Source organism: Falco cherrug, chromosome 7 (assembly GCF_023634085.1).
Source record: "Falco cherrug isolate bFalChe1 chromosome 7, bFalChe1.pri, whole genome shotgun sequence".
NCBI classification, from domain to species: Eukaryota; Metazoa; Chordata; class Aves; order Falconiformes; family Falconidae; genus Falco; species Falco cherrug.
Window position 1 is genome coordinate 61,884,608 of NC_073703.1, and position 27,726 is coordinate 61,912,333.

Sequence of the window (27,726 nt, forward strand, 5' to 3'; positions counted from 1 at the left end):
ATGCCGCGCGGCTTCCTCGTCAAGCGCAGCCGGCGCCCCGGCGGCTCCTACCGGGCGCGCCCGCGGGAGCGGGATCCGGAGCGGGACCAGCCGCCCGCCCCGCCGCCGCCGCCCCCGCCGCCCGTCGCCGGGGACAGCCCCGCCGGTAGGCAGGGGGCGGAGGAGGAGGAGGAGGAGGGCGAGGAGGAGGAGGGCGCCGCCGCCGCCGCCGCTTGCCCCGCGACGTGGCCCCCCGGCGGCGGCCGCGGCGGCCCCGGGCTCGCCCCGCCGGAGGGGCCGGCCGCCTGGGGGGCAGCGGGGCCTTGCAGCGCGGCGGGGCCGCGGGCGGCTCTCTTCGAGCGCTGCCTCAGCTCCCCCGCCTCCGCCGAGTCCTTCCCCCTGGCCGCCTCCTTCCCGCCCGCCGAGAAGCTGCTGCTGCAGCCCCGCACGCCGCTGCCCGCCCCGCCGTCGCTGCCCGCGCTGAAGCGGCCGCCGCGGGCCAAGGCGCCGGGCAAGAAGGGCAAGGCCACGCGGAAGCTGAGCTTCGCCGACGAGGTGACCACCTCGCCCGTGCTGGGGCTGCGCATCAAGGAGGAGGGGCCCGAGGGCCGGCCGGGGCCGGGGCCGGCGCCGCCGGCGGGGCGCACGCCGCTGGGCGAGTTCATCTGCCAGCTGTGCAAGGAGCAGTACGCGGACCCGCTGGCGCTGGCCCAGCACCGCTGCTCCCGCATCGTGCGCGTCGAGTACCGCTGCCCCGAGTGCCACAAGATCTTCAGCTGCCCCGCCAACCTGGCCTCGCACCGCCGCTGGCACAAGCCGCGGCCCGGCCCCAGCGCCGACGGCCCCGCCGCCCCGCCGGGCAAGGAGAACAGCCCCGAGCGGCGGCCCCGCGGCCCCGCCGCGCCCCCGGCCCAGCCGCCCCGTCAGCACCGCGGCGGCGCGGAGAGCGCCGGCGGCGCCCCGGCCCCCCCCCGGCCCCGCTCCCGGCGGCCCCGGCGGGGAGGCCTTCGCCTGCCCATGCTGCCAGAAGCGGTTCCGGCGGCAGGCCTACCTCCGCAAGCACCTGGGCACCCACGGGGCGGCGCGGCCCGCCGCCTACGGCCCGCCGGAGCGGGGGCAGCTCGCCTTCGCCTGCCACCTCTGCGGCGCCCGCTTCCCCTCGGCGGACATCAGGGACAAGCACCGGCTGTGGCACGCCGTGCGGGAGGAGCTGCTGCTGCCGCCGCCGCCGCCGGCCGGGCCCCCCGAGGGCGGCGCGGCGGGCGGCGAGCGGCAGGGCTTCCCCTGCAAGCACTGCCCCGCCACCTTCTTCAGCGCGCCCGGGCTGGCGCGGCACGCCAGCAAGTGCCACCCGCCGGAGAGCAGGCAGGTCCTGCTGCTCCAGGTGCCCGTCCGGCCGGGCTGCTAGGCCGGCGGCCGCCCCCGCGATGGGATCGCTCCGGGAGCCCGGGCGAGCCGAGCGAGTCCCGTCCGTGCTGTAATTCCTATGGAAAGTCGCCGTACTCGCAGCTACCACGGCGGAGGAGCCGCCCGCGGACCCCCGCCTCCCCGGCCGGTGGGTAGCGGCGCCGGGCACGGCGGCAGGCGCTGAGAGCCCCGCGGGGGCGGGAGGCGGAGCTGCCCCGCGCTGCCGGGGCCGGCGGCGGCCGGGCGGGGGGACCCGGGCCCAGCCGGGATCTGCCGTGGCGCGGGCAGTGGCCGGGGGGCCGGGGCTGGGCCCGCCGAGCGCCCGCCGTCCGTGGCCAGTCTCGGGTCGCAGTGCCGCGGTGCGGGCCGTGTTCGGAGGAGGGGAATTATTTTTCCCGAGAGAAGGAGCCCGGTCTAGTGACCTTGTTTAATAGCCTCGGCCCCCGAGCTTCTGCATTTCGGTTGTTGTGAGGTGTTTTGTTTGCTGTACTCTGTACTAAGGTAGTCGAGAAGGTAAATGTTCATATTAAGTCAATGTCGAGTCCTATGATAGCTAGCAAAACGTATGGAAAATTATTCGTGCTGTCAGCTTAACTGAAATACGAGGTGTTGATCTATAGCCAAGTACGCAGCTCCCGCTTCCCCCGCGTTCCCGGGCGCCGGCGATCCGCGCCTCCCCGGCAGCCGCCCCTTGCACCACCCGCCCCGTCGGGGCGCCCCGGCCCGGGTCACCGGCCCGGGCGGGCACAGGGTCCGGGTCCCCGCCCCAGCCTTTTCGGGCGGCCTCCGCCCCCCGCTGCCGTGAGCGGCACCGCTGCCGTGCGCTCCGCCGAGCCCCGGGGGCAGCGGGAACCGTGTGCGCGGGTGACGGGCTCCCTTGTCCCCAGCGAGACCTACCTTTGGCAAAGCAACCCGAGGGGCGTATTCCCTGGCTTTAACGGTAGTCTGGCCAAACGCTTGGAAATCCTGTCAAACGTACCAGCTACTGACATTTCGGTCGGTATTTATTTATTAATTTATTTATTTATTTATTTTGCCACGCATCGCTGCTTCTTTCTAAACGGGACTGCAGGTTGAGGCCAGAAATAAGGGGGAGCAAATTCAATAAAGGATTCAAAACAAAGCTTATGCCTTTCTTGAATTCGGCAGGACAAAGTGGCTCAGCCGGTGATTTCTGAAGAATTGATCCCGACCGTAGTCTTTGTTCTAACACTCTGAAATGAGCATGCAAAATATGTCAATCTTTTGATTAGCATCCTCTAAGGCCATTATTTTTGTAGTTTTCTATTTTGTTACACCCAACAAAAGATTCACGTGTATCATGCCCAAAGGCTGAATGCAAGCGATAAGTGCTTTATTTTCAATGTGCTTAACGGACTTCCTAGTTTTAGTTCCAGGACCTGGACAAATGCATTAATACAATATAACTTAAAGCAGCCAAGATTTGCTGTCTGATGAAGGAGGCTAAACTTGCAGCGAGCTCTTCTCATATGCCAGAAATAAAGCATATTATCTTAAGTTGTGCATTTTTCCATCATTTGTTGGTAACGGACGCTTAGGTAAAAGTGCCCATTTATGCAGTTAAATGAGTTCTCCCCTGGAAAAGGTCACTACGTTTTTTTTTAAATCATCGCTCTCCTTTCTCCAGTTGTGCAGCCAAAGACGAAGGGCTCCGGACCACAGAAACCTGACAGTTATTTATTAAGTGCTCCTGCAGTTAGTGCTCAAACCACCAGCCTGCAGGCGGGAATGTTCTGCACTCTTGAGTTCCCTGCGGAGCTACGCGTATTGTATTTACAAAATCTGGGGAAAAGTTTTCAGTATGGCATTCTTGCTTTGGGTTGGGAAAGAGCTCCTAAGAACTCATGTGTACTTATGAAATACTGATGAAAACTAAGCTGTGCATTGCACTTAACTGCTCCATGCGCAATATGCTATTCTTCTATAAATTGGAGTAAGAATCTAATCGCTGAGGTGAATGACTAATATACAAAAGCTGGTAAGAATAATTTTATTGTCTTATTAAATAGCATGTCTTCTCTTCAACCATTACAAATTTGTAGATACTACATCAATGACGATACATAATTTATCTTTTTATTGTTGCCCATATGATATATTTACACATGCAGTTAGTACTGATGTCATGCTACATTTTGTTAACAGCATTTTGTTGTTTGCCAGACTCAAAATGTGAGCATTTCATCTTCTGTAGGAAAATACCTCTGGGTGGGTGGAACGTGTGTACTAACCTGCACTCACAGGGTTGGAATTGTCAGCATTTCAGGCCAGGCTCCTGGAGCACGTTCCCTTTTCTTCCCTAGTACACATCATCAGAGCAATGAATTTCTATCAGGAAAGTGCCCTTTTTTTTTTTCCTTCCTTTTTTTTTAATGTAAGAAATAAGAATGTATTTCTAGACCCAGCAGCCTGGTGATAAAGGCTAAAACCCATGAAACTCAATGGCATTTACTATTGATACCGCTTGGAAAAGCAAACGTTATAAAAATATTTGGAAGCCAAGCATAAGTAGAATTTCAGCACAGTGGTGGTTTTTTTCTGGCATAGATTATGGCATCACCTGCACAGTTAATGAAATGATACATTGCTTCGTGAAGAAAGAGTTGGTGCTACGAGCAAGTTATTTTGTTTGGACTCTGTAATGCTTGAAAGCCCGCTGAACTATTTTATTCTTAACATAAATAATCTGTACACATCCTGTGCATTAACATTGTGACATCTGACAAAGACTTTACAAACGTAACTTCAATTTAAAATTGTACATTCATTTTCAAATTGTACATATTTCTTTCTTTGTTACAGAGAAAATTGCAGTGGGGCACAATAAATATAGTGTAATCAAACTGCAGTCTCCAATTCCATATATGACTCAAGATCAACCAGCGTTAAAAATGACTACTGTTAAGATATCGCAATCATCCAGGAAGGTAAAAGGTGCAGAGGACAAACTGCACTGCACTGCACTGCACCAAAAAAAAAAAAAAAAAAGTCAGCCTGGAGTTTGATAAAAAACCCAAAAGTTAAAATATTAAAGTAAAATTCCAGTGTCACTGTTTAAAAGAAACATACAGAAAAGGGGGATGCAGGGGATGGGCACACACAGATTAGAGACATTATCCTTTCATTGAAGGCGGTGAGTCACTGCGGGAAGGGTGGCCGACCGCTGGTCACTGGGAAGCTGCAGGCATCTCGCCACTTAGGACTTGTTGGCTGAGCCAGAGGAGCGGCGCAGTTTCATGGACATGCGGCTTTTGCTAGTCCGAGGAGACATTGGAGAGGCTAAGTCTGTTCCATCCACCTGTGCTGTTGCTGCTGCTGGAGTTTCTCCCGGCTGAGTCTCTGGGCAGAAGCCTGCAGAGGACAGCAAGAACCAGACAGGTCAGTGCTGCCTGCCGCACTCGCAGCACGGGATCTATTTCAGAAGGGGCAGAGAGGAATTTCAGTGCTGCTGTCACTCCCACAGCCTCTCCTAGCCCTTTACCGGCTGTGGGTGACGGTACTGCACGCCGAGCTAGCAACTGCCACAAACCCACCTCTAGAGAAATGATGCCAGAAACCACTGAGCTACAGGACTGCAGACCCCCCCTCACCCTCAGCACCCGAGGCAGCACTGAATGGGCGATGCTCTCCCGCTAACTGGGAGAGCAAGCACCTCCAGTTCCCTCGCGGGGATGGGGAGCCTTTATCCAAAACACAACCCAGAAGAATCCAGTCTTTAATGAGAACATGAAAGTTAAGAGCTTGTTGCACATGAAGGGAGCTCTGGGAATGCAGCTGAAGAGGTGGAGTGAATCAGGGGCCAGCTGGGAGAGGATGTCTTCTCCCATCCCAACTTTAGTTGGTGCTTCCAAAGGCAAATTCCTACAGGGCCCACAAGGCAGAAGCTTGAACAGATCCTACTAACTGGATGCACTATACGTTAACGTTTCTTTGTAAAAGGAACAAGATGAATTTGAGACAACGGCATGTCGTGCATTAGCCCAGCGCCCAGAGCTGTGCTCCAGCGTGCCCCGCGCCCTTGCTGCAGGAGGACAGGGCTCCTCCTTACAAACAGCCCATCTCCAAATCTTCCCTCGTAGGCACACAAAAGGAAAAGGAGAAAATACGACATGAGAATTAAGCTCTCCTTCCCGTGTGCACAAAATTAACGCTATGCACTCACATCCACAAAACTGAATGGCATTTTAATTAGCCATTTACAGAGACTGACAGCCTGATTGAACTCGACTACCTCAGTGGCCACCGATCGCTTCTGACCCATATAAATTACGGACAGAAGCTTAGTCCCGCAGAAGTCAATGGGGAAACCCCTGCTGACTTCAGTAAGCCAGAAATGACTTGCTATTTCTTCCACATCATGCTATTACTGGTAATTCTTTAAAATAATAATGCAATAATCAGAACCGAAGATCTCTCCCCCTCAGTACACATTTTATATATAAGGGGTGCAAAACCCATTCAAAACCGATCACAATTTATTTGGAAAGACTCCTCTAAAATCAAACGAGGCCATCAGGTAAGGAGTCTAAGAGTACATTTAAAACATACTGTCATAAACCTCTGTGATTTAGTGACCTGGCTGTCCTCCTTGCCTGGTCCATCACCTGCCTGCTCCAGAGGGAGGGCACAGCACTTTCTATCTTTTTCAAACTGACACAACCCATCGAAGTGACAGGGAGGAGAAAGGGCTGTTATTTGCTCCCCAGCTGGTGATGGTAATTCTGTTCATGAACTAGGTACTTCATGGCCAAACAATCTGGAAAAGCACAATAATGCCTGACTCACTATGCCTTATACAAAAAGGCAGGCAGGGAAACATGCACTCTCATTTTCTGAAATTCTATCTTGTTCTAATTTTACAAGGAATTAAAGCATTTCAAATGGTGGAAGTTAGAGAACAGAAAATAACCGTTGTTGTTTTGCACAGCATACCATTCACAGCTAGCGTGAAAGACCTTCCGTTTCAAGCCTTTGCCCTTTACCTTGATGTGGCCAATGCTTTCTAGTGGAGGTTTTGGAAGGAGAAGAAATATCACAGCATTTCTTTCTTTGTTGAGAATGAAGAAGTGATGAGGAAGGAGTGGAAAGAAGTGAGGAAGGGGGAGGAGAAAAGATAAAAGATAACAGGTGTGAGACATGAGACACGAACCGCAGAGATTGAAGGGTATTAACAGATGAGCACAGAAAACGGAATTTCGCATTTCATTATGCAATTGCTGCTCATGCTACAGGTTAAAAAGAGTGATGAGTTAGTTATGTGCAATGAAGCAACAGCTCTGAAATCCAGCATCATACTTACCAACTAAGCATTACAAGAAAAAAAAAAAAAAAGAAGGGAGAGAGAAAGAAAAGATTTCTATAACATTATCCAGATCCAGCAAACTTATTCATAGCAACTGAGATACATCCTAAACATTGTCTGAAATGCTTGCTTAAAGTCTGTGAAAACAGTTAAATACTCACACACATACACACAATTGAGAAGGAAAAACAAATGGCAACTTGATATATGGCTTCTGCTCCCCAGCTGTTTCACAGTATTAAGTATGCTAAAATTACAACCAGTCTCAACATGAGACACCTGAAATCACGTGAAGAATAAAACCCAGAGTATTTAAGCTAGTCTGCATCTAAGGGTCAAACCCTAGTGTGAAATTTTACCACGGGTTGGATAAAGACAATCTTAACACCTCCCTCCCCCCTGTTATTTCAATTACGGTATTATTTTGGTTGTATCTTAAAATTAACGCTTCCAATTCCTGCAGGCAGAAGCACTGATTCACACGTAATCCCATGTTTTTAAAGAAACTGACTTAAAACTATTGAAGAACAGAAGTCATGTAAAGTGATTTTCACATCTGAACATACCACACCAGAAGAGTGAAGAATAACGGCACTTAAAATAGATTTAAAGGTCTGACAGCAATCAACAAACTGATTAGTAACTAAATTTCTTTGGATTTTAGATAAGCATATATATCTATATATACATACATACGCACATACACACACGTGGATATAAAATGTGGCATACAGAAATTTTGCAGGTTTTGTTTCCCCTTCACAATTTTAAAACCTTCACTGTAAAATGTTATTATCTTTCTCTCTCTAGACAGTGAAATATTTAGTTATCCAAAATATAAAAATAGGGTTAAATAAGAAGGCTTTATTGACAACTGACCTAGAAACGGAAAGTTCTGTAAAATAAGATGTGTTGAGGTTTTTAAGAGTTCGAAAAATGTCAGGAAGTGATCCATATTTTTCAACTCTTAGGGCTGACAAGCGACAAATATCATAACCTGATGGGCTATGATATTTTGGGGCTGTAATGTAAGGCCATTTCAGTTGCTTCTGAACAAGGAGGTGGATCAACAAAGTTGAAATGCGACATTTTCACCCTCCATTTGAAAATTTTAGGATCTCCTATTAATAGCGTGTTGGTTGTTTGACTCGGAAATTAACTATTTAAATGTAAACCAGAATCCTAACTACACACAGACTTAGAAGTGAGGTGAGGTGGAGGAATCCAGAGGTATCATAACACACGCATTGCCATGACTCATCCCACTCATCAGTTCTGACTTTCAAAGAGGTGAGAAATTCACCAAGCAGAACTGACAGGGTGCTGGTAAGCCAGGGTGCATGGTAAGGCTGCTCTCAGTGCTTCTGGCTTTATCGCACCTTGTTGCCTGGGTCAACATTTTCCTGAGTGCCATCTCTGAGAATGACCACAGAGGAAAATATAATTTGTGCATGTTGGTAGATTTTGATGGTCCTTTAAGATACTTCATTGCCCCTCACCTGACCTCTAGGGAAGATGGCAATCTTTTTTGTGCAGCTTGTGCCCTTTGCCACTCTTACAAATTCCAGTCCAAATCCAGCCAAGTCATCCATGATGCTCAACAGAGCCTTGCTAGAGTCAAGTCAATTAAGTCTCTCACTAATTTTGGGAGATGAGGAAAGGAAGCAAGAAGTGGATGCAGAAGGACTGCAAACGCAGCTGCAAAGCGAGATGATGAGGAAGAGATCGTCTAAAGACCTAGGCGACTGGAACTGAGTAGGAGAGAAAGAACTAAGAGCCAGACACAGGAAAGAACACAGCAAAAATGATGAAGTTTATGGCAAAAGAGCAACAGAGTCCACGTCCAGTGAAGAATGCTCTTCAGAACCTGCCTGGAAACATGAGTGTTGGTCAGCTAGTATCTGTGAAACCTACTGGCAGAATTCCCAACCTTTCCACTAGCGGAGATTCAGGCAGAGATCAGACAGCTTACCCTTGCCACCATTTACTGCCCTATCTCAGTCTGCAGGAGGTGGGGCTGGATCTAGAGGTTGCAGTTTTGCTTATGAATCATGTGGCTGTTCATCAGTGTTAGGGAATTTCTCTTTTGCCCTACGCCTTAAAACAAAAATGGAAGGAATTACACAAGGAAAGTGTTGTCACAAGACAATAAATTCCTAAAGCCAAACGTTCAGAAACTAGAAAACGTCAGGATTATAATTTCTTTCTGTCCCCTCGCGTGTATCATGGGATGCTTTTTAATTGCACAGTCATATTCTATTTTTTTCAGTAAACCCATTTCATTAAATGTAGAAAGTTGATCTGTTTGGGTTTCTAGCTGCCCACACTGAATTTACTGCCTCAAAGTGCTGAGGAGCCTCAGCTTACCATCACCCAAGCAGTTGACTTATGGACAATAGTTAACACGTAAGGTTTCAGCTTCAGTTGTTCCAATACGAAATTTTGGGAAAATTTCAGTAAGTTTTGAGGTTTTGCTCTGATTTGGAATGAAAAAAACACTTCCTAAGTTTGGACTGGAGAAGGGATAATGAGAAACTCTTCCCGGCCCTGCCAGACATACCAGCCCTCGCTTCTGCATCTCAGCTTCACTTCCAATCACAAATTTCAACCAGCACCATCAACAGATGTTGCTCAGACCCTTCTACGGTGAGAAAAGCACCATCACTCTCACCCCCAAAGGGGTAACACAGTCCCAGAAAGATTCTCAGTTCAAAGTGACACAGCAAGCAAGCAGCAGGCGGGATGAAGATGCAGGCTGCTGGGGTTTTGTGCCCGGCTGAGGTGCTGATACCCCGACACCCCCCTGCCTCCTTGCCTGTACGGTGGCATCCCACTTACTTCAGGAGCGGGGCAGCAGAATTGTTCTGAGCAAGGCTCAGAAACACAGGCTCAGAAAAATACTGGAACGATTGTTGGGGTCAAAAAGTCTGATGCTAATGTAAAAAGACTAATGTAGAGATTGATAAGATTTACTGTTCTGAGGCACAATTTTCAGTAGGAAGAGAGGGGACAAAAGATAAGAGAAAACCCAAACCCAAGCCGTCAGTACATTTTGAAGCTCAGAGTCTCAGCGTTATGGGGTCAATACGCCCTTCAATATCATCGAGCTTACCATTGACAGTTCCCTCAGCCCAGTCTGCTGTCACAGAAACCTGGGTTGCTCGATCGCTCTGTAGGAGGGGTTACTCCCTTTAACAGAGTCTTTGCAGTTATTTCGTTTAACAGTCAGCACAACATAAAAAATCCTGAGGCAACTGAATTATATTCTGTGATTCAGTGCAGGTAACTCTCATTTTTTTTAAATGCACACATCTACTACAATAGTCAGGTTCCTAAACACGGGACGGTGGACTTGTCAGATAATTTGACAAGGCAGACTAAGTATCTCGATAAAACAGCAGCAGCCACAATTGTGCTGAAGAACAACCACTGTAAGGAAGGAAACGGCTTCTGCTGAGGGCTGAGCCTTTGGTAAAATATCAATTCAACCTGGGGAAACAGTTTGTTACCAAATGGCATGCTCTCTATTTGCTCCGATTATCATAGCTCGAATGAAAAAAACTGGCATGCTGAAACCGGCCAACGGGACCCCAACAACAACAAAATTACAACACCTGGTGATGGGCTGTAGGAGCTTCACAGTTTCTATAGATCTTTCTTAGAAGAAGAAATGGTATATAATATTTTATAAAAATTAAACATATTCAGCAATTGTAATCTTTGAGATCATAATCCAATTAAAGAATCAAGTCTGTAATATCTAAAATGTGGATTTTTTTCTAGTCTTTTCTGGTCAATTAATTTTCCTTTTAAAAATACACACAGACGAAGCAATTAATATTTAAAAAAATAATTGTGATGTATTTTTAGAAGCTGGTCAGAAATTTTCAGGCGACATGGACATGTCTGGCAGGGAGCCTGCAAGGTTTTGTCTGAGCCATCTTGGGGGTGATGAGTGCGTGTGGATTCCCAGGCAGGACTCCAGTGCCACTCCTATGTGCAATCCTGGCACAATTCAGAGCTCTGTACCGATTTTTCAAGAAATCTGCTTGTTTCAGGGACTCTGGAAACTTATGGGTATCTATCTTTTAATAGCACATCTGGTGGACTCTTTCTTGGGATGATGGTCCATCAGAGTTCTGGGTCATCTGTAGCCACCTGGCTTACAGGTCTGCCTTCGCCAGAACTGGAAACCAGTGGTTTCCAGACTAACCCCAAGCCCTGGGGCAACCTTTTTGGCAGATTACTGCCAAATTTCTACCTGCCTCAGGCTTTAGAATTTGTGCCCTCCAGAGTCAGCTTAGAGGCAGATGGTGTGGTGTTACTCCAGGCACTCTGTCCTGGAGCCGAGTATCCGAGCTGCAGGAGCCCCAGGCGGAACAGGGCTCAGCCAGCCTCCAGGCTGCAAGCGGGACTGCCAGAGCATCCCCCGCTTCCCTGGGCTGACATGGAAGCTTAGAGTCTGGCAGGTCTGGGGACAGGTCCTTGGACTCTGGTGCCAGGTCACACTGTGCTGCATGTCTGTCCTAGGAAGCTCCTGGCTGCTCCTGACACTGACGTGTTGGTCAGGTCCACTGCACAGCACAAGGTCCAGAAGAACGTGGTCCTCAGGACCAGACATCACGTTTCACAGTATACACACACGCATACACGCGGATGTGAAATACATCACAAGCTCCTATTAACGAGATTCCCACAGAAAATTGTTACATTTGATAGAAACGTTAAGTCTAAAATCAAGTTTCTAAAAATCATAATCTTTTTCCAGGTCACGTTAGAGAATGCCAAGGATGACTAGGACAATTTTTAAAGGCATACAGGAATTGCCACTGTAGAGCAGCGTTCTCTGATGCACCAAACTAGTACAGAAAAGCAGCTTTGCTTCACCCTGAAAGAATGAACTAGAGGAAGAGGGCAGAACGATTTAGCCTGGAACGAGGCTTCCGAAAGCGAACAGGCAGAACTGATACAAGTGCACTAGAATATAGAATATATGCTAGCCATAAAGTGTCTGAATACTTACTGAGTGCATTAGGTAGGAAATGTGGCAAGGACTGGTACCCCTGGTTATTGTTTTTAATGTTTCTAGTTACAGATTTTTTCCTACTCAAATGCTTTCATACATTAAATTATATTACTATTTTTAATACTGATTTAATCAGTTTTAAATTACATTCAATTGTTTCTCTCTCATCTTGACTATTTGCACTAGCATAACTATTATACCACTTAGACTTTGAACCTGCACCTCATTTCTACTTATGGTTTATACTTTCAAGTGAAGGAGTCTCAACGTTTTAACATCTCTGTCATTCTTTCTGCAGTCATTATCACAACTCTTCTATAATTTAGAGTTTATTTTTGCGATTAGGAAACAAATTTTGATGACAACTTGCCCAATTGTTCTTACAGAATTTATTTTATTTAGATTTACAGCTTTTCCACAGAAGCATTTTGATTTATTCATCATCAAATAAAGGTTTCAGAACCAGGAATTTCAAGTGTTACAAATTCTTCTTCTCCTTCTCTCCTATGTTATCACTGCAGAATGTCTTACAACATCAATGAAAGACAGTACAGGGTACAAAACACACCACTGCCATCCAGCACTACTTGTCATGCTGAGAAACAAAGGTCGACACAATAAAGTGTTACTCATTCAACAACTGTCTCTATCATTAGTTACCTTAATCCCAGAACCAGTGTTAGTGCTTCATGCAGACCTGAGGTTAGTAAAAGACTAAAACTTTAAGAAGATGTAGTGTTCATTTCTCAATCAGTGTGAAATTCTTTTTAGTGTGAACAAGGGCAACAAGGAAAGTTCGCATACAATTTGGTTACAAGCTTAGTGCTCTAGTAAAAGTAAGAGGAACAAAGGGGGTTTTTGGACACTTTGTCTTACCTTCAGATAAACAGAACTGATATTTAATGATCTAAAAAGAGGGGAAATAAAATAATGAAATAATCATAAGGAGTTCAAGAAATGTCAGAACAGGAAGGCCTTGAGTTACTCATTTTCTTTTACTGATTTTTCTCATTAGTAACTGAAAATGCAGTATCCTCTTATAAAACAGGTATTTTACTGGAAAGCAGAAATGACCTTAAAACCAACTTTGCAGCTAATAACCTGGAAACAAACCGGATGATTGCAAGGCGCTCAGATTTCCAATTTAAAACTTTACATTCTAAAAATGTAGTGAGCCATAAAACTCTCTTAAGAGGAAGGTGTACTTTATATTAAATAATATATCTACCCAAATTAGCCCAGATGAAGGAGTACCAGTGCTTCCATGGAGACTTTATACAGGGGAATGTGATAAAATTCACTGTAAAAATACAGGGTCTGGTTGCTATAATTGAGGCAGCTTGCCAACTCTTAATGCCAGGCATTGGCTCATGATGCCAGGCAACAGAATAAAGATTTAAAGGCAACTTTGCCCTGGTTCTCAAATATGTACATACAGTTTCTCCAATTAATGGTAACTCTTAATGATGTCCAGAGGTCTGAATTTTTAGTCTTTATAAGTAAAGATACTGCATTTCAAGTAAGAGTGTAAAAAAGGAATTATTTACTGTACTTCTTACCTGTCTCTGAGGGCAAATGGTGGTAAGGTGCTGGACAGAAAACCTGAGCAGCAAAATCCTCAAATGTTGTAGGCTCTAGATGATGTTGAACAATTGTTTGCAGATATCGAGCTCTCTCCTCATAACTGGTTTAGCCAAGAATTAAGGATGAATTTACATCGTGTACTGTAACTGTTAGATATCAGTGCCTAGTAATTCAGGATTCCTGTTTTTGTTAAATACATGTCATATATTTCACTGACTGTACACACTTACTTTTAATTCTTTACATAACTATAATATTATCTGAATCACTGATGTAATATTAACTGTAAGATAAACATGATTAATGTAAACCTTACAGTTCAACTATCTTTTCATGTCTGATGCAAAGTTTTCTGAAATTTTTTTCAAACAACAACCACTTAAATACTCTCTTCTAAATAACTGATTGGCCTGTACTCTGCCCACAATTAAATATAAAAATGTCACAATTTTTAAGCGACATAGCATGAAAAATAACCTTAGCATTAGCAAAATAAATGATTTTGCACTTTTCTGTAACAAACTGCTTCCTTAATCCCTAAACACACACACACAGAGTTAAGATAAATACATAGCGAAATTTAAGTATTGGGAAAACCACCTTGCCAATTATGCCATGAAAACAAGCAAGAACATTTGTAAAGAATCCGCAGGACCTTAAAATACTGGCTAACGGGGTGTCGGCAGGGCACTGACAGCAAAATACTGTACTTCTTCCTTTTCCCTGTGTTCTCCCTCTCTGATATTATTGACAAGAGACTGGTATCTTGAAGTGTTGTTGCTCTTGAAGAACCCTCTCCAGGCTCCTTGTTCCAGCAGGCCTGATTGTGCTGTTAGCACAGACAGAGCGAGAAAAAGAGAGAATATTTCTGCTGTTCATGAAAGCAACTATGGAAATGGCTGTCAAAATGTAGAGCAGCAGGCAGCAACATACAATTATCAAGAAAAACTACCATGCTGACTTCATGTCGTATAGTTCCTGAACTGAGAAATCAGTTAACCTTTTCTCTCGCAACTTTCAAAGTCCTCCAACCGGACTCAATACGTTGAATGAGGGGGATGTGCTGCAGTTATCTTATAGAACCGTAAAACGATCAGAAATTTTCTGTGGCATCTACACTTGTGCACACTTTTTTTTTCATAGTTTATTTGTAGATAGTGAGATTCATTTTCTCCTTCTCTCGTTCTGTTTTGCTAAAAACCCCCAGAATAAATCAGCATGTTGTGGAGGAATGGGCTCAGAATCAGCTTCTTGAAGGTTCTGGGTTCTGACTTCAGGTTTGGGGAAAAGGGATAGTGAGAAAGCCACTTTTCTGGATCAAATTCACCACCTGTGAAATGGGGATAATATTAATCTTACACACATTTTTTTAGCAATCCCAACATAAAAACTGCATTACAAGTGGTAAGTATTCTTAATAAGTGCAAACATTTAAAATAGATAACAATCCTATTTGCAGTCATGATAAGCAATAAAATTCCTAGCCCTATTAAAGCTGGAAAAAATACATTTTGTCTCAGCTTATAAAACTATACTTCAACAATTACAGAACTTTTCCCATGAAACCTTTTTCCAGTTGCTTTCTGTACAGTATTTATAGTAGATTTTGCAGGATATCTAAATAGAAAAAACTTACAGAGAATATACTATTTGAAAACAACTTGTAGTGAATTAAATGATCTTCATCGCATTTCCTTAGACCATAACTCGGTTACACAGTGAAACAATTTTTCCTCCAAAAGCCATGTTCCAAATCCTTTCTGGATCCCAAGAACCTCAGCAGAAGTCTCAGTCTGGAGAAGCTATAATAGGAGCACTGGGACAAGAGAAAATACAAAAATCTCCCATTGTAAGGGTTCTTAGGTTGGGGGATAAACACAGCACTGAGCCTTAACAGACACGAGTAATATAGCACAGTTTTTAAGAGGCTATGTACAAGTGGTAGAGGATGAAACTGATGGTTGAAGTCTAAATAATACTATGTATCTCACAACTTGTTGAAAAGCACTTTTTTCATTGGGGGAGATTCACAGCTGCTGAATTTTCTGCAGTTAATAGAGTCCTTTGATTCACAGCAGTGCCCCTTGCACAAAAAATACTGGCCTTTGTGTATTACCAGAAACTAATTTTCTATTTGGCTGAAAAGGGAAAAATGGGGTTATTGCTTCTCCCTCCTACAGAGCTTTTCATTATGCCTGATGCACTCAACTTCTAAGCTCTTCTGAGAAAAAAAAAATAACTGAAGAGGCAAGAGGTAGAAAAATGAGCTTGTTAGCACATTAGAAGTGGAGTATCTTGGTGGGCCCTAGAAATTCCCAGTGGTGTGTTAACTTATCACTCTATGCATGCTGGCACTGATAGTCTCCCAATTGATCACTCTCTTTTCGCACCAAAGGTGCTGCCAGGAAGCAAAGGCTGAAGGCCCACAGGAGAACAGGCTGCTATCAAAACAAGCTGTTTTTAAAAGTCTGCTTGAATGGGTAAAATGTTTCATGAAAAAGTAGGGTGGAGACACCTACCTGCTTTTAAAATGCTCTACTTTCAGAGGTCTCTAAAGGAAACCTTTTAGTTTATCCTATTATACCCAAAGCTTATACACAAATAAGGCAAAAATGAAGGAAAGTTACTGCTTTGAACGTGACAAGGACATTCCCATTCTCCAACCTGGGTACCTATCTCTTAACCAAATAAAGGAGTCTTGACACAGATGCTGACTGAGGAGGATAATGATGTTTTCATTACACAGTGGAGAGGGCATGCTTGTATCAGTTCTAGAAGTTTAATTCAAATGCACACTTGGTACACTCAGAGAAAAGTAATTCAGCTGGCCAGGTTGCCACTCGTCCTAACAATCCACAAAACCATCTGCAGCTTGTTACAAACAGAACCGCACTTAAAAACTAAACAAAAAACTGATACCAACACCAAGTCCAAAGCTTGCTGTATTCTGTGCTAAGAAATGACACACTCTCCTCCAAAGAACTCCTTCACTGCATTGGAGACTGAGTAGCCGGGATTGGGTTACTTTTCTCTTCTATTCACTTACACTTTGAGAACATTTTACTACTTTAAAACTCCAAATCTGTATGCTTTTGTGGCTGAGACAATCTTGTTCCATGTTGCGTTTGAATGCAACTATCTGCAAGAGCGACCATAAACTCACGGTAGTTAATTTCTACATTACTTCTAATAGGCTGGATATTTATTTCTTTAAAACGCTGCTCTCTAGGGAAGAGTTATCGGCACCTACAAATTGAGTGGCACATACAAACTCAATGGCTAGTAATAATCGGGCAATGAAAGCTGTATTCTTACTGTGAGTGGATGTTGCCACTGGCGTCAGCAATTAAGATGGAATGGGAAGGATGCATGGACAAACCAATGGATAAAGACTCTGGCACAGAGAGTGACTAAACACTTAAACAACAGCGTTGTGGGCTTTCTGCTTCTGAAGAAGGTGCTAACTGGAACAGAAGAGAATGGATAAGAAGGTAAGATATACATTGATTATACGGCACTCACCCAAACCTGTCAGCTAAAAATTTGCAGATCTATAATCCGCAAAAAGCGTAAGAACTTCTAATGAATTCGTTATACTTTTTTCAGAAGGTATTATTCTGAAAAATACAATCGCTACAAGAAAAAAGTCAGGGATCGTACCTTTATACGTGACTCAGGTTGTAGTCACTCCAGCTAAAACTTCATCTGCATTATAATCCATTTTACTTATCAGCTAAATCTGCAATTATTTCCATTAATACTGAAAATACTGTACTTTCCATTATTACCACAGACATGCCATTTTTTTAGACCCGTTGATTTGCAGTTGGGAACAAGCACCACAATCCTGACTGCCAGATCACCTACTTATGCTTAATCCGTCCCAAAACCAACATCTCATGGCCTCACCTAGTAGCTCTCCATCCCTGTTGACTGTATGATGTTCTGTTTTAACTCCAGCTCTGGTTAGATTCCGATGGCAGAATACATTACAACTTGCAGATTCTTTTTGCATAATCTAAGCTAAACCTTTTTCTAGCCATCTACATGAACAAATTATCTAGACTCTTACTTCACATCCCGGTTACAGCCATATCCTTTTCTCTGGCCTCAACAAATGAATTTTAATTCCTCCTTACACCTACACTGAGCATTGCAGGCACTGCTTAGATGGGTTATTCTCTTCAGGTACCGCCATCAGTCTGCCACCTCCTAGCACAAAGGCAGGCTAACTTACTTTAACTTTACAGTCCATACCCATTTGATCCATTTTATCAAAACTGCTCTTGCCTCCCGTCAGTTAATGCAGACAGTCCCTCTCATTCATCCTGACATTTTTGCACCGGCACTTTTGGACTTCTTTCCATGTGGCTGCTTCTGCCTAGCACCAGGTCTCCGCAACTGCCCACGAAACAATCCCCCCTCAAACTCTCCCCTTTGCTATGATGTTTATTGAAAAACAAACACGGAAAACACCTTGGAAGACAAGTCTGTTGCTGTGTAGGCTACACAACTATTTGTGCCATCTACTATTGTTTCACATTTCCCTGAATTTGGCATCTGCCTTCACTTGTTGCCTTCGGTTTTATACTTGGCTTTTTTACTTCTGAGGGACAAACATCTGTCTTGTGCTGCACTCCCACCTCAGCATAGACTGGGGGGTTTGTGCCACAATAATGCAAGCAAAACTTGTCTCTTCATCTACCATCTTAACTTTTTTCCTTTACATCCATAACAATTCCCTCACACTGCTGCCTTTTTTTTTTTTTTTAATCCATGGCTTTGTCATCCCTCAGTTTGGTGAGAAAATGGTTGCTACATTTCCCCACATCTCTAGTTGTTTAGTCTTTATTCTTCCTTTCCTGTATATTTAACCATGCAATCTCCACAAAATCCCATGTTCCCCATTGTTCAGCCTCTTCTACCGTCTCTTTCAAGTCCTTCTGCTGATTCATCTCCTCATAGTCATTTCCATAGATCTACTGTGTCATCCTGACCATGTGTTTTCTTCCCTCTTCTTATTCACACCTCCCAGTTTTAGAACTGAATAAAATGCATTACAATAAATCTATCTAGTATTTTGCAGTTAAAGAAGAGTGTATGCATGATTAGTAATCATGCATGATGTTACAATCACCCAGGGAATACCAATCCTAAAATGTCATTAACCTGAGGCTGAAAAAATGAACAAAAAGCAGTTTCAACACAGAGTAGAATTTCCAAGACTTTAATTAAGGATACGGCACTTGACAATTCTGTAATCTACTACCAGAGCATCTAAGCGCTAGGTTCACAAAAGGGCTGGAGAAAAAATCCTAGCGCCTGTTCCATCTGATAATAAACGTTTTTTGAGCAGGGACTGGAATCCAGGGACTCGACTCTCCCAGGGAAGCACCATAACCATCAGGCTATACAGATGCACAGGTACTTTCCCTGAGATTCAGAGGACGTCTTATTTTATGAAACGAAGGGCAATTTCAGCAGTGAACGGAGCGTGCCTGATTACAAAATGTCCTCAGTCCCAATGGTTAGAACAGTTTTGTGAGAGGCAGGAGATGTGGCTTCAAAATTGGAAACCGCTCTCATTTCCTGGCTGATTGATATAGCGGCAGTTACCTCCCGGTGTGTTTGTGTGGGCTGTAATCCAGCCAGTACACCTTCAGAACTCCTAGCACTGCTGCCTTGCAGGCCAGATGAGCAACGAAATAGCTACCTACTCGTTGGATAAAGAGAGGCATGAACTGGGCATGTGGCTATTGAGGATACAGCAAGGACTCAGGCAGCTCCAGTGTGTGCCCAGGGAACAGCGGCAATGAAAGCTTTAGATACCTGTGACCTTCAGAGATATCCAAGACTAGGCATTTGCTGTGTGGACATTCTTATCACCTATATTTTAGACTCGGGCACCTATAAAGGCCAGGCAGGAGGAACTTGGGTCAGTCATACAGAGTATTTCTGTAACAAAATGCTCTCAAGACTTCTGGGATAAAAAAATACAGAAAATTTTTTATCAAGACCTATTTCCTCTGAAGGGAAGGATTTATGCTGGGGAACCTACTCAATGACAGAAGCTTAAAAAAAGGCTAAAGAGATGCACAGTTCATTAATACATTAGAACGGTGATGGAATTATTTGTAATGTCAGATCAATATTTCATTTGTTCAACAAAATTTAAGAGGAATCCGCTTGTGAAGTACCTGAAGTCATCAATGGCAGAAATTCTGTATTTTTCCAAAAGTCAAAAGAAAGTATTTACCACTTCAGGTACCACAATAAAATGTTTAGCCTCAGCTTCCATTTTAGTAGATGGCTTCAAGACTATGTCTGGATGACTTAAAATGCATAAAGATCACTATAGTTTAAGAAATAACCTCGAAGGATGAACTTCCAAGCTGTAAGCTCAACAGTGCTGCAGGCCTCCCTACACCCCTACTCATGGGCTGGTCAAGTCCAGTACACTGACAACAGGACTTCTTTTTTAGGAAACAACAACAACCACCACAAAAAAAAAAAAAAATCGGGATTATAACAAAGAGGACTCTCTTTGTGAAAGGGAGTAAGGATGTAGGCTCTTTGCTCAATTTTCTTCCATCACTGTGTCTCATGCAGAAAAAAGGAACAAAAGTTGCAATGAGACACTTCCATGAAAGTCTGATTCATAAATCCTCCCTCCTGATGCTTATGTATTTATATATATGTGTACACCTGTGTAGTATATCACAATATAACTGTATATTGGAATATATGACCACAATACTGACGGTGTGTAGCACCTGAGATTCTTTGATTCCAGTGCTAAGAGGAGGTTTTGATGATTGCCTAGAAATACCTGTCAGAAAAAAGCCAGAGAATGCACTTCTGAATAGCAAGATAGACTTTTTCAGGTTAAATTACAAACTACTGTCGGAAATGCATGTACAGCTGCATCATTGGCAGTTCCACCTGCTAGCAAAATCATCTAAGAAGTCAATATATATTGATATGATTGTGGAGAGTATGACTTTGTCACCCAGGCATTTGGAAAATAATTTAGACAAGCAGAAACCAAAGCACCGCTCTATCCTTAACCAGAAAATGAAAATCCTCCACCCAGAGATACTCGCTTACAGGATCAATGGGCACTTGCAAAAGGTTTTTTAATTGCATGTATATGTTTTAAGTAAAGCTACATAAGATGGCACCCCCTTGTTTACCAGATTTGCCCCCTCAGCAAATTTAGAAGCATACCTCTTTTTTTCTAAAAAAACCCCCAAATCTGTAATATTGTCAACATACAAAAATGCTCCCGGGACATTAAAGACCAAAGGAAACAAAGAAACAGTGAGGCACAGTGAATGGCATATGATGGCAAGAGATTTTAAGTTTCTTGCTCTCTGGCCTGAAAAGGCATGCAAAGCCCACAGAATTAACTGCTACAGTCTGAGGTACTTCAAATGATGAAAGCATCAAAATTATCGGGCAGACTTTTCCTAGTAAATTACAAATCCTGACATCAGCATGTAAAAGGAGGATGGCCTCCTGTAAAAAGATAACAAGTACAGGTTAGGACCCAGGTTTCACAGAAGCTGAAAGGTAAAGTTAGCCACAGCAGAATCTGACTTCAAAAGGAAGACAAAACCCACACATCCCAGAGATGGAAGTTTATTCTGGGAAATCTTGCTCTGAAAGAAGAGATTGTGTAGTGGTTGTCAAACCTGCTGAACTCATACTGAGTCACAGCAATTTGTACTCTTTGTTGGCTCTTAGAATTAAGGATGTGAGTTGGGCTGCTATTGATCCAGCGTTGGAAGCCCTGCAACTAGCTGTGTTTTGTATGTAGGTGGGTGATCAGTATCAACTGGCCACACTGAGAGGAATAGTTACAAAGTTCTCTTATATTCTGAAAAGTGACTCTGTAGAAGTGGCATCATGGTGTTCGCTATTTATTGCATTTCAGTGATTTCCACATCTAGTTTGCACAGTATACAAATAAAGAGATTCTTTTTTTTTTTTTTTTTTTTTTTTCCCCCAGCTACAACTTCTGTTTACTTGAGTCAACTCGGTTTCTCAGAGTCTGTCTGGTCTCTTTTCTGTTTCTTAAACACTGCCAATATTGAAAATGGCATATAAATATTTTGCTCTGTGCATCTGTTTACACAGCTATGCTGTAAATGAAAGCAGCTTCTGCATATGCAATTGGAACTTAGCCACCAAGCTGATGATGTGTAAAGCAGAATTCAGTTCATTCTCCTCATATCTGATGCAAGTTATTCAGGTGAAAGAGAAGTAAAGAAATTATTATGCTTGACACTACCAAACAGGGGAAAGAATTAAAAATTCTACAGTCTTCTAAAGTAGTTTTTTTTCTCTACTGAAACCATATTTTTAATACTACTGACAGCATTTTGGAATAAAATGTAACAGTATATTTTCTTAGTCATAAAAATGGAACATAAAACTCAGAGGAATCAAAGTTACATTTTCAAAGTAAACTTTTATGTTGCATTTCATGAAAATATTTTAAAACTGCAGAAGAGGATCAGTGTTAATCATCCAAAATCACTAACTTTAAGAAATACGATCTATATATGTCAATCTACTAATTAAAGTAGGTATCTCATTAAAAATGAAAACAAATATGAAAAACATGTTAACAAACTAAGACTGTAGAGTTTAAGAAAACATAAAAGTTAATAACTAACATATTTAATAAAAATCTTTTTTCAACACAAGTTGTAATTGCAAAAGGGCTTTCTGAGGCAGTATCTGAAGTGTATTTCTTCATGAAGAAAATAAGGGAATACATAATAGATAAATCCATAGAAATTAATGCCATCACTCCAGATCTTGCAATTTGTTTCCAACACATGTAGTTGCATCATTCTTTAAATGAATATAATGAAAATTACTTTGCATTTTTTTACACTACTAGAAAGTTCAATACATCTGTGATAAATTTAAAGTGATCAGGCCAATTATAACAACACATACTTTTGCCATTTAGAGGCTTTTTTCTTTAAGAATACTAACCTTACCTAAAGGAGATTACTTCCAGTATATCTACCCTATGGCTAAATGGTTACAAGTCCTGCAAGGTAAATAGGCTAGATGAAGTTGCAGCCACTGAGTGTTTCCCAGTCAATGCTATTTCCGCCTGGTTTACTAACATGTTATATATTGAAAGGCGTTGACTCTTATCTGAATTTATATAAGAATCTTAATTTTTACAGTGTAAGCACTTTCAAAATTGCTAAATTACTGCAAGAAACTGTAATTGATGCTGACATTTTCATTTAAAAACCCAATACTTTTAACATTCTGCAACACTATCCTTCCAGGAAAATCCTTGATATATTGTTTATTTTTATGCTGCTCCACCAGATCTTACAGCTAACTAAATTCTTCAGTGGTTTATAACATCAGCTGGGAAGAAAAAGCTGTGATTCATCAGCGCAGACAAAGCTGAGCTTTAATCCATTCCTATAACCATATTGCCAAGTCTATATTGTTTACATTGCGTCTCAATTAAGAGACAGGCAGGACACCTGGTACTTCTTTATCTAAGTCCCACGGGCTGCCAGATGACTCAAAATCCATAACAGGTGCTAAGGCAGTGTGAGTGTAGCACCATTAACACAGGCTGGAATTGGATAAAATTTGGACTATGCTTAACCACTTAAAACACTCAATTATGAAATGAAAAATGTAACCAGGAGCACCAAGCTCCTTCACAAAAGGCACTTATAAAGATACGTAGAATTGAAGTGCAAGTGTAACAGACTTAATATAAAGTCTAATTTTAGTATAAATATTCTCCAGAATTAAACTATATAAACCCCAGCTATCTAAAATTAAAAAGCTGGGTTTTTTTAAGCTAACCATATAAATATATCTACTTATTAAACTGAATGTATTCTAATTCTGATCATCTGCTTAGGCAGCAAAACTGACAAAACTGATGCTCAGGCTTCTAGCAATTTCAAAGGGAAAAAAATCTGAATTAACAATACTTGTTGTTCAACTCTGCAGAACCCAGAATTTATTTTATTTTAAGGACTTTGGCAAGTGAAAGCATCTTACTGAAGGATTTATAAACAATGAAGTTAAAGTGAAAACCGATATGAGAAAAGATGCTCCTTTGCACCAAAAAGTGCCCCTGCAGATCTCTTTTCAGCACTTTTTCAGCTGTGGTGACTGAACAGAGTATTAAGCTTAGACACTGACAGAACACACTGCATGAGAGAAAAAACGAGTATCAGAAATTTTACAGTGGACAATTACTTAAGAACTATCTGTATCTAAATGTGCAGTAATCCAATTAAGTTTCTATTTAATATTGTAATTATCGAGAACACAATATAGTGATTTTATTTCCAGAGTAAGCAGTAACAAAGTACAGTAAACTGTCATTTAAGACAGTGTCATAGTATCTATGATAAGCAGCATATTGGCTTAAACTAATGCACTATATGCCTCTAGGGAACAACAGGCTCAGAGACTGGGTTTTAACATCAGAATCTATCCATTAATCTTGACTTAAATATAATCTACTCTGCAGAAAGAGGAAGAATGGGCATTCAATGAATTATCCGTTTGAAATACAGCAGAGGCATATTAACACAAACATATAGCAGAAAGGCTCGGTTTCGGTACTGTTTGTTGTGTATTGTATGTTTTACAAACCCTGAGCTGCATTTTAGCATGAAATTAAAAAGACTGTAAGATCAAATGGCTAGCAGTGTCGGAGGGATAAATACCTCAACACTGTAACAGATTACTCATCAGCTTTACCGGCCGTGTGGTTAGAAGACTAATGACAGAATTTACAAACACCCCACTCGTCCGTGTTTTACTAACAGGCTACAGAGGTGAAAACAAAACAGTGAAGGAAACGGTGCTGAAGCCCTTATGCGGGCAGAATTCCTACTCCAACTTCCAGGGAGGATTTATCTTACTAATGTATCCAAGATGGGAATCGATGAACCTATAAGGTATGTTGTGCTAATTGTTTTGAAGCCCATTACAGCTGCCACGGCTTCAGGCCCTCTTTGGAGCGATGCTCCTGCCAGCAGACAGAACAGCTCGCAGGCAGCCGTGGCTTCGCAGCAGGCAGCCGCGGCGGCACAGGGCCAACGGGCCAAGGGACTGAAGTTTATTAAGGATGTGGCACCAAACGTGCCGACGAGAGATGCTGAGGTGCTGCAGGCACCGCTTCAGCCCACAGATAATGTGGAATAGCGCGGGCCAGGGGGGAATGCACAGCCCCAGGCATTAACTCCTGATCGTGGGAGGGGATTTACCCCCACACCACACTCAGCATTGCACCGGTTTTAACTCAAGTCATCAAGGCTGACGAGTGTAAAAATACAGAAGTAAAGCTGGCTCTTTGCTCTCTGGTGTTAGCATGAATGCTGAAAGCCCACTGTCTTTCTATGTTCAAATATTTATATTTCTACCTTAAATATTCTCTCTGTATATAGACATATTCATCGATGAAAGAAACAGTAAAGAAAGTGCCTTTCATGAAGATACCACCACAATCTGTAAAATCACACAAATAAAAATTATATTGGTATTAAATATTGCCTACTAAAAAGACTGCACATACAGATACGTATTAATTTGCAATTCTACACGACCCAGTAACAAAGCAAACTCCTCTCATGATACATTTCGTCACTAATTACAGGCTGTACCTTAATAAACTTTAGAACTGCCTTCCTTTTTTTCTTTCATACCAATTTCTCTTTACCCTGGGTTGCTGCAGTGCCGGTATGAGATAGTCTACTTACAAGTCACTTTGGAGGCTATTAAAGTTGGTTTTAAAAACAATGTAAAACTCGAAGACAGGCTTCTGCTATTTAAAGGAAGGAAAGAAATATGAATTTTCAGTTACTTCCCTCTTTCTTTATTTTGAAGGGCAATTAGCGAAGCAGCCCCTTCACCCTCCTCCCCAATGCTGTCAAGCTGTTGAGAGCAGTTTGCAGCACTACAATGGTACTATTGTGAACACAGCCTGGGCTTCCTTCCCACAGAGAGTTAAATGGGCAGTTCCTGCTGCCCATGATTGGTGTCCAGCGAAACACTACTTAAGAGCCAGGTTTTATCAGTTCCACGCCAAAGAAGTGAAGCCAGGGAACCCAAGCCTTCCTATCATGCTGAACCATATGCCAACCCTGCTGGCCCCAAAGGTTTATCACTAAGAATCAGGATCCATCATGTCCCCTGTGAAATTTCACTTCACATACCTTCTGTGAAACGCATGGCTTCGCTGAAAACTGACCTTTTTCCACAATTGGCAAGAACAGATGGACGGTAACTATGGTTTGGCAAGCAGAAACTAAAAGATTTTCTAATAGTCTGCATTCTTCTGTGTTTGGGAGGAGAAGCATTCAGAAGGAGATAGATGTATTCGTGACCCACAGATCTATTCAGGTGCAGTTAATCAGCAATTAAACTATTTTCTTAACATCTAGAAAGTACTGACATTAATGTGATCGGCCAGGCTATGATTAGGACTCATGTCCTTTGGACCACCATATGGTAATTCCAATTACTATAATACTAACTTTTAATCCTTGCTTTATGCTAGTTTATTCTGTTTCTTTATTAAGTATGCGGCACATAGAGAATAAACAATACAAATACACCCTTCCTTATTATAATTTTGACCTGTTTAATTTGTGAATATTGTTACATGAAGTATATTCCATCTCCAGCTAGGTATTTCTACATACTGACAGGTATCATATATAACCTCTTTTTTTAGTAACTGAAATACAGACCTGTAGGAGAACAAAGACAACCAATGTGCTAGCTTCTATTAATCTCCTCATTATTTTTTTTTTGGTACCTATCATCTTCTAATCCCTCTGTTGGCACTGGAAAGCATGCCCCAACAGTCTTGATTATCATAAGTGGAATGACGCAGAAACAGTTTGCCAATATCTTATTCAACTCACTCAAAAATATCATTTTATCTCACAGACACTACTGTTTGTCAGTTTTGCTTGTTACGAATGATCTCCCGCACTTCCCACCTTATATTAAATACTCCGATATAAAATATTAGAATCAACCATATACAATGGTATGTACTTATTCTTTATATATAGACACAGCTTTTACTGTTTTAAAGTACAAATCTTTTCAAGTTGCTTGCAAGTCACTTATCTATTATTAGGGCTGAATTTATGACTAGAAAGGATCAAATCAATAAACAATGCTGTCTTTTTCGACATAAAAATAGGGCTATAGGGCTTAAAGAGTTTAAAAACATTTATTTCTTTAATTTTTAGAAACACCAGGAAAAATTGTTAATCTTCCCTGCTTTTATTCAGAGACTTGTGAGAGCTATCAAAGAAATCTGTATGAATTTTAATACCTTAAGGGGGCAAGAGTCTTAACATTTTAACAAAGGGCTTTTGTTATCCAAAATGTTTAATTAATTAATAAGGTTAAGTAGGTATTAACAAAAAACCTGTCATTTTGTGTTATGTACACAGCAATCAACTCTGTGTAAGATTGAACCAGTTTATCTTTTTCATTCCAGTTTAAGGACTCTCAGCCTTCTCCCTGCAAATTTTTGTTTAAAAGAGGGATCTATGCACATTTAAAACACATTTTATAATGGAAAAGTCATTGTTCTACTAACTTCCAGTTTACAACAGACAAAAATTTCTTACCTTAAAAAGATGCAGTAACAAAGAGGAACTCCCCTCCCTCAAGCAATCTGTACTGACAGATCCAAATTCAGGAGTTCTGGAAGGCTGACAAAGCACTTCAATGCTTTTCAGGGTAGCCCACTAACATCCTTTTATTCTAAAACAAAATGCCACTGGCATAAGCCTATCCATATTTTATACAGAAATCAGCAGAACCAATACCCCCCTTTGGATGGGTAATTCAGATGGGTGCAATTTATAAAGAATGCAGAAGTAAAAGAACCTAGAATATATTTTTCTTAACAGCATAAAAAGATTTGAGTCTCCCCATAATTTTCTACAACATCAGCAAAGCATTCAGCTCTTTATAAGTGCAATTATCAGCAGAAAATTGTAGAGACAATCAGTTTTGTCTCCTTTGATATTTTGCTTTTTTACCACTTTTAAGAGTCTCATACATCTCATTAGAGAAGACTAACTAGTAAATAAAGCTGTACTACCAATTAAAAACCAAGTTATATATATCTTGCGCCGATGATAACAGCATTATACTTACACCCATGTGCTTACACACACTATAGCTCTTCCAGAGGCACTCCCAGCATCCCAGTTTGTATCTGCGGATAGCCCGTAAGAGGCGGCAGAGCCAGCAGAGCTACCTGGGCCAGGGAAGGTAGGTTATGTGGGATTAGAAGCGGGGCAATTACTGAAGAAAATATGTTTACCTGAACATGTACAAATCCAGAACTGCTGCTAAAGAAAAG

The 27,726-nt window shown here is 42.6% G+C and overlaps 2 protein-coding genes across 13 annotated transcripts in view; one reads left to right on the forward strand and one right to left on the reverse strand.

Moving 5' to 3' along the window:
• Positions 1-1,519, forward strand: INSM2 (INSM transcriptional repressor 2). Its single transcript, XM_055715084.1, is given in 2 exon segments — positions 1-1,006; positions 1,008-1,519. Coding segments are annotated over 2 exon segments (1,386 nt in total). The 3' UTR covers positions 1,388-1,519.
• A 1,862-nt stretch (positions 1,520-3,381) lies between these two features.
• The window catches only part of RALGAPA1 (Ral GTPase activating protein catalytic subunit alpha 1), a 132,876-nt gene continuing 108,531 nt past the window's right edge, over positions 3,382-27,726 (reverse strand). For 6 of the 12 annotated variants that reach the window (XM_055715075.1, XM_055715074.1, XM_055715071.1 and 3 more), the window contains 3 exons: positions 13,295-13,419; positions 6,340-6,454; positions 3,382-4,758 (listed from right to left, as the gene is read on the reverse strand). In XM_055715075.1, coding sequence (XP_055571050.1) covers positions 4,662-4,758; positions 6,340-6,454; positions 13,295-13,419 — 337 coding nt within the window. In that variant the 3' untranslated portion in view covers positions 3,382-4,661. Of the gene's footprint in view, positions 4,759-6,339; positions 6,455-12,611; positions 12,643-13,294; positions 13,420-27,726 lie in introns of all 12 variants that reach the window. The other 6 variants (XM_055715072.1, XM_055715079.1, XM_055715081.1 and 3 more) reach the window with 3 other exon arrangements.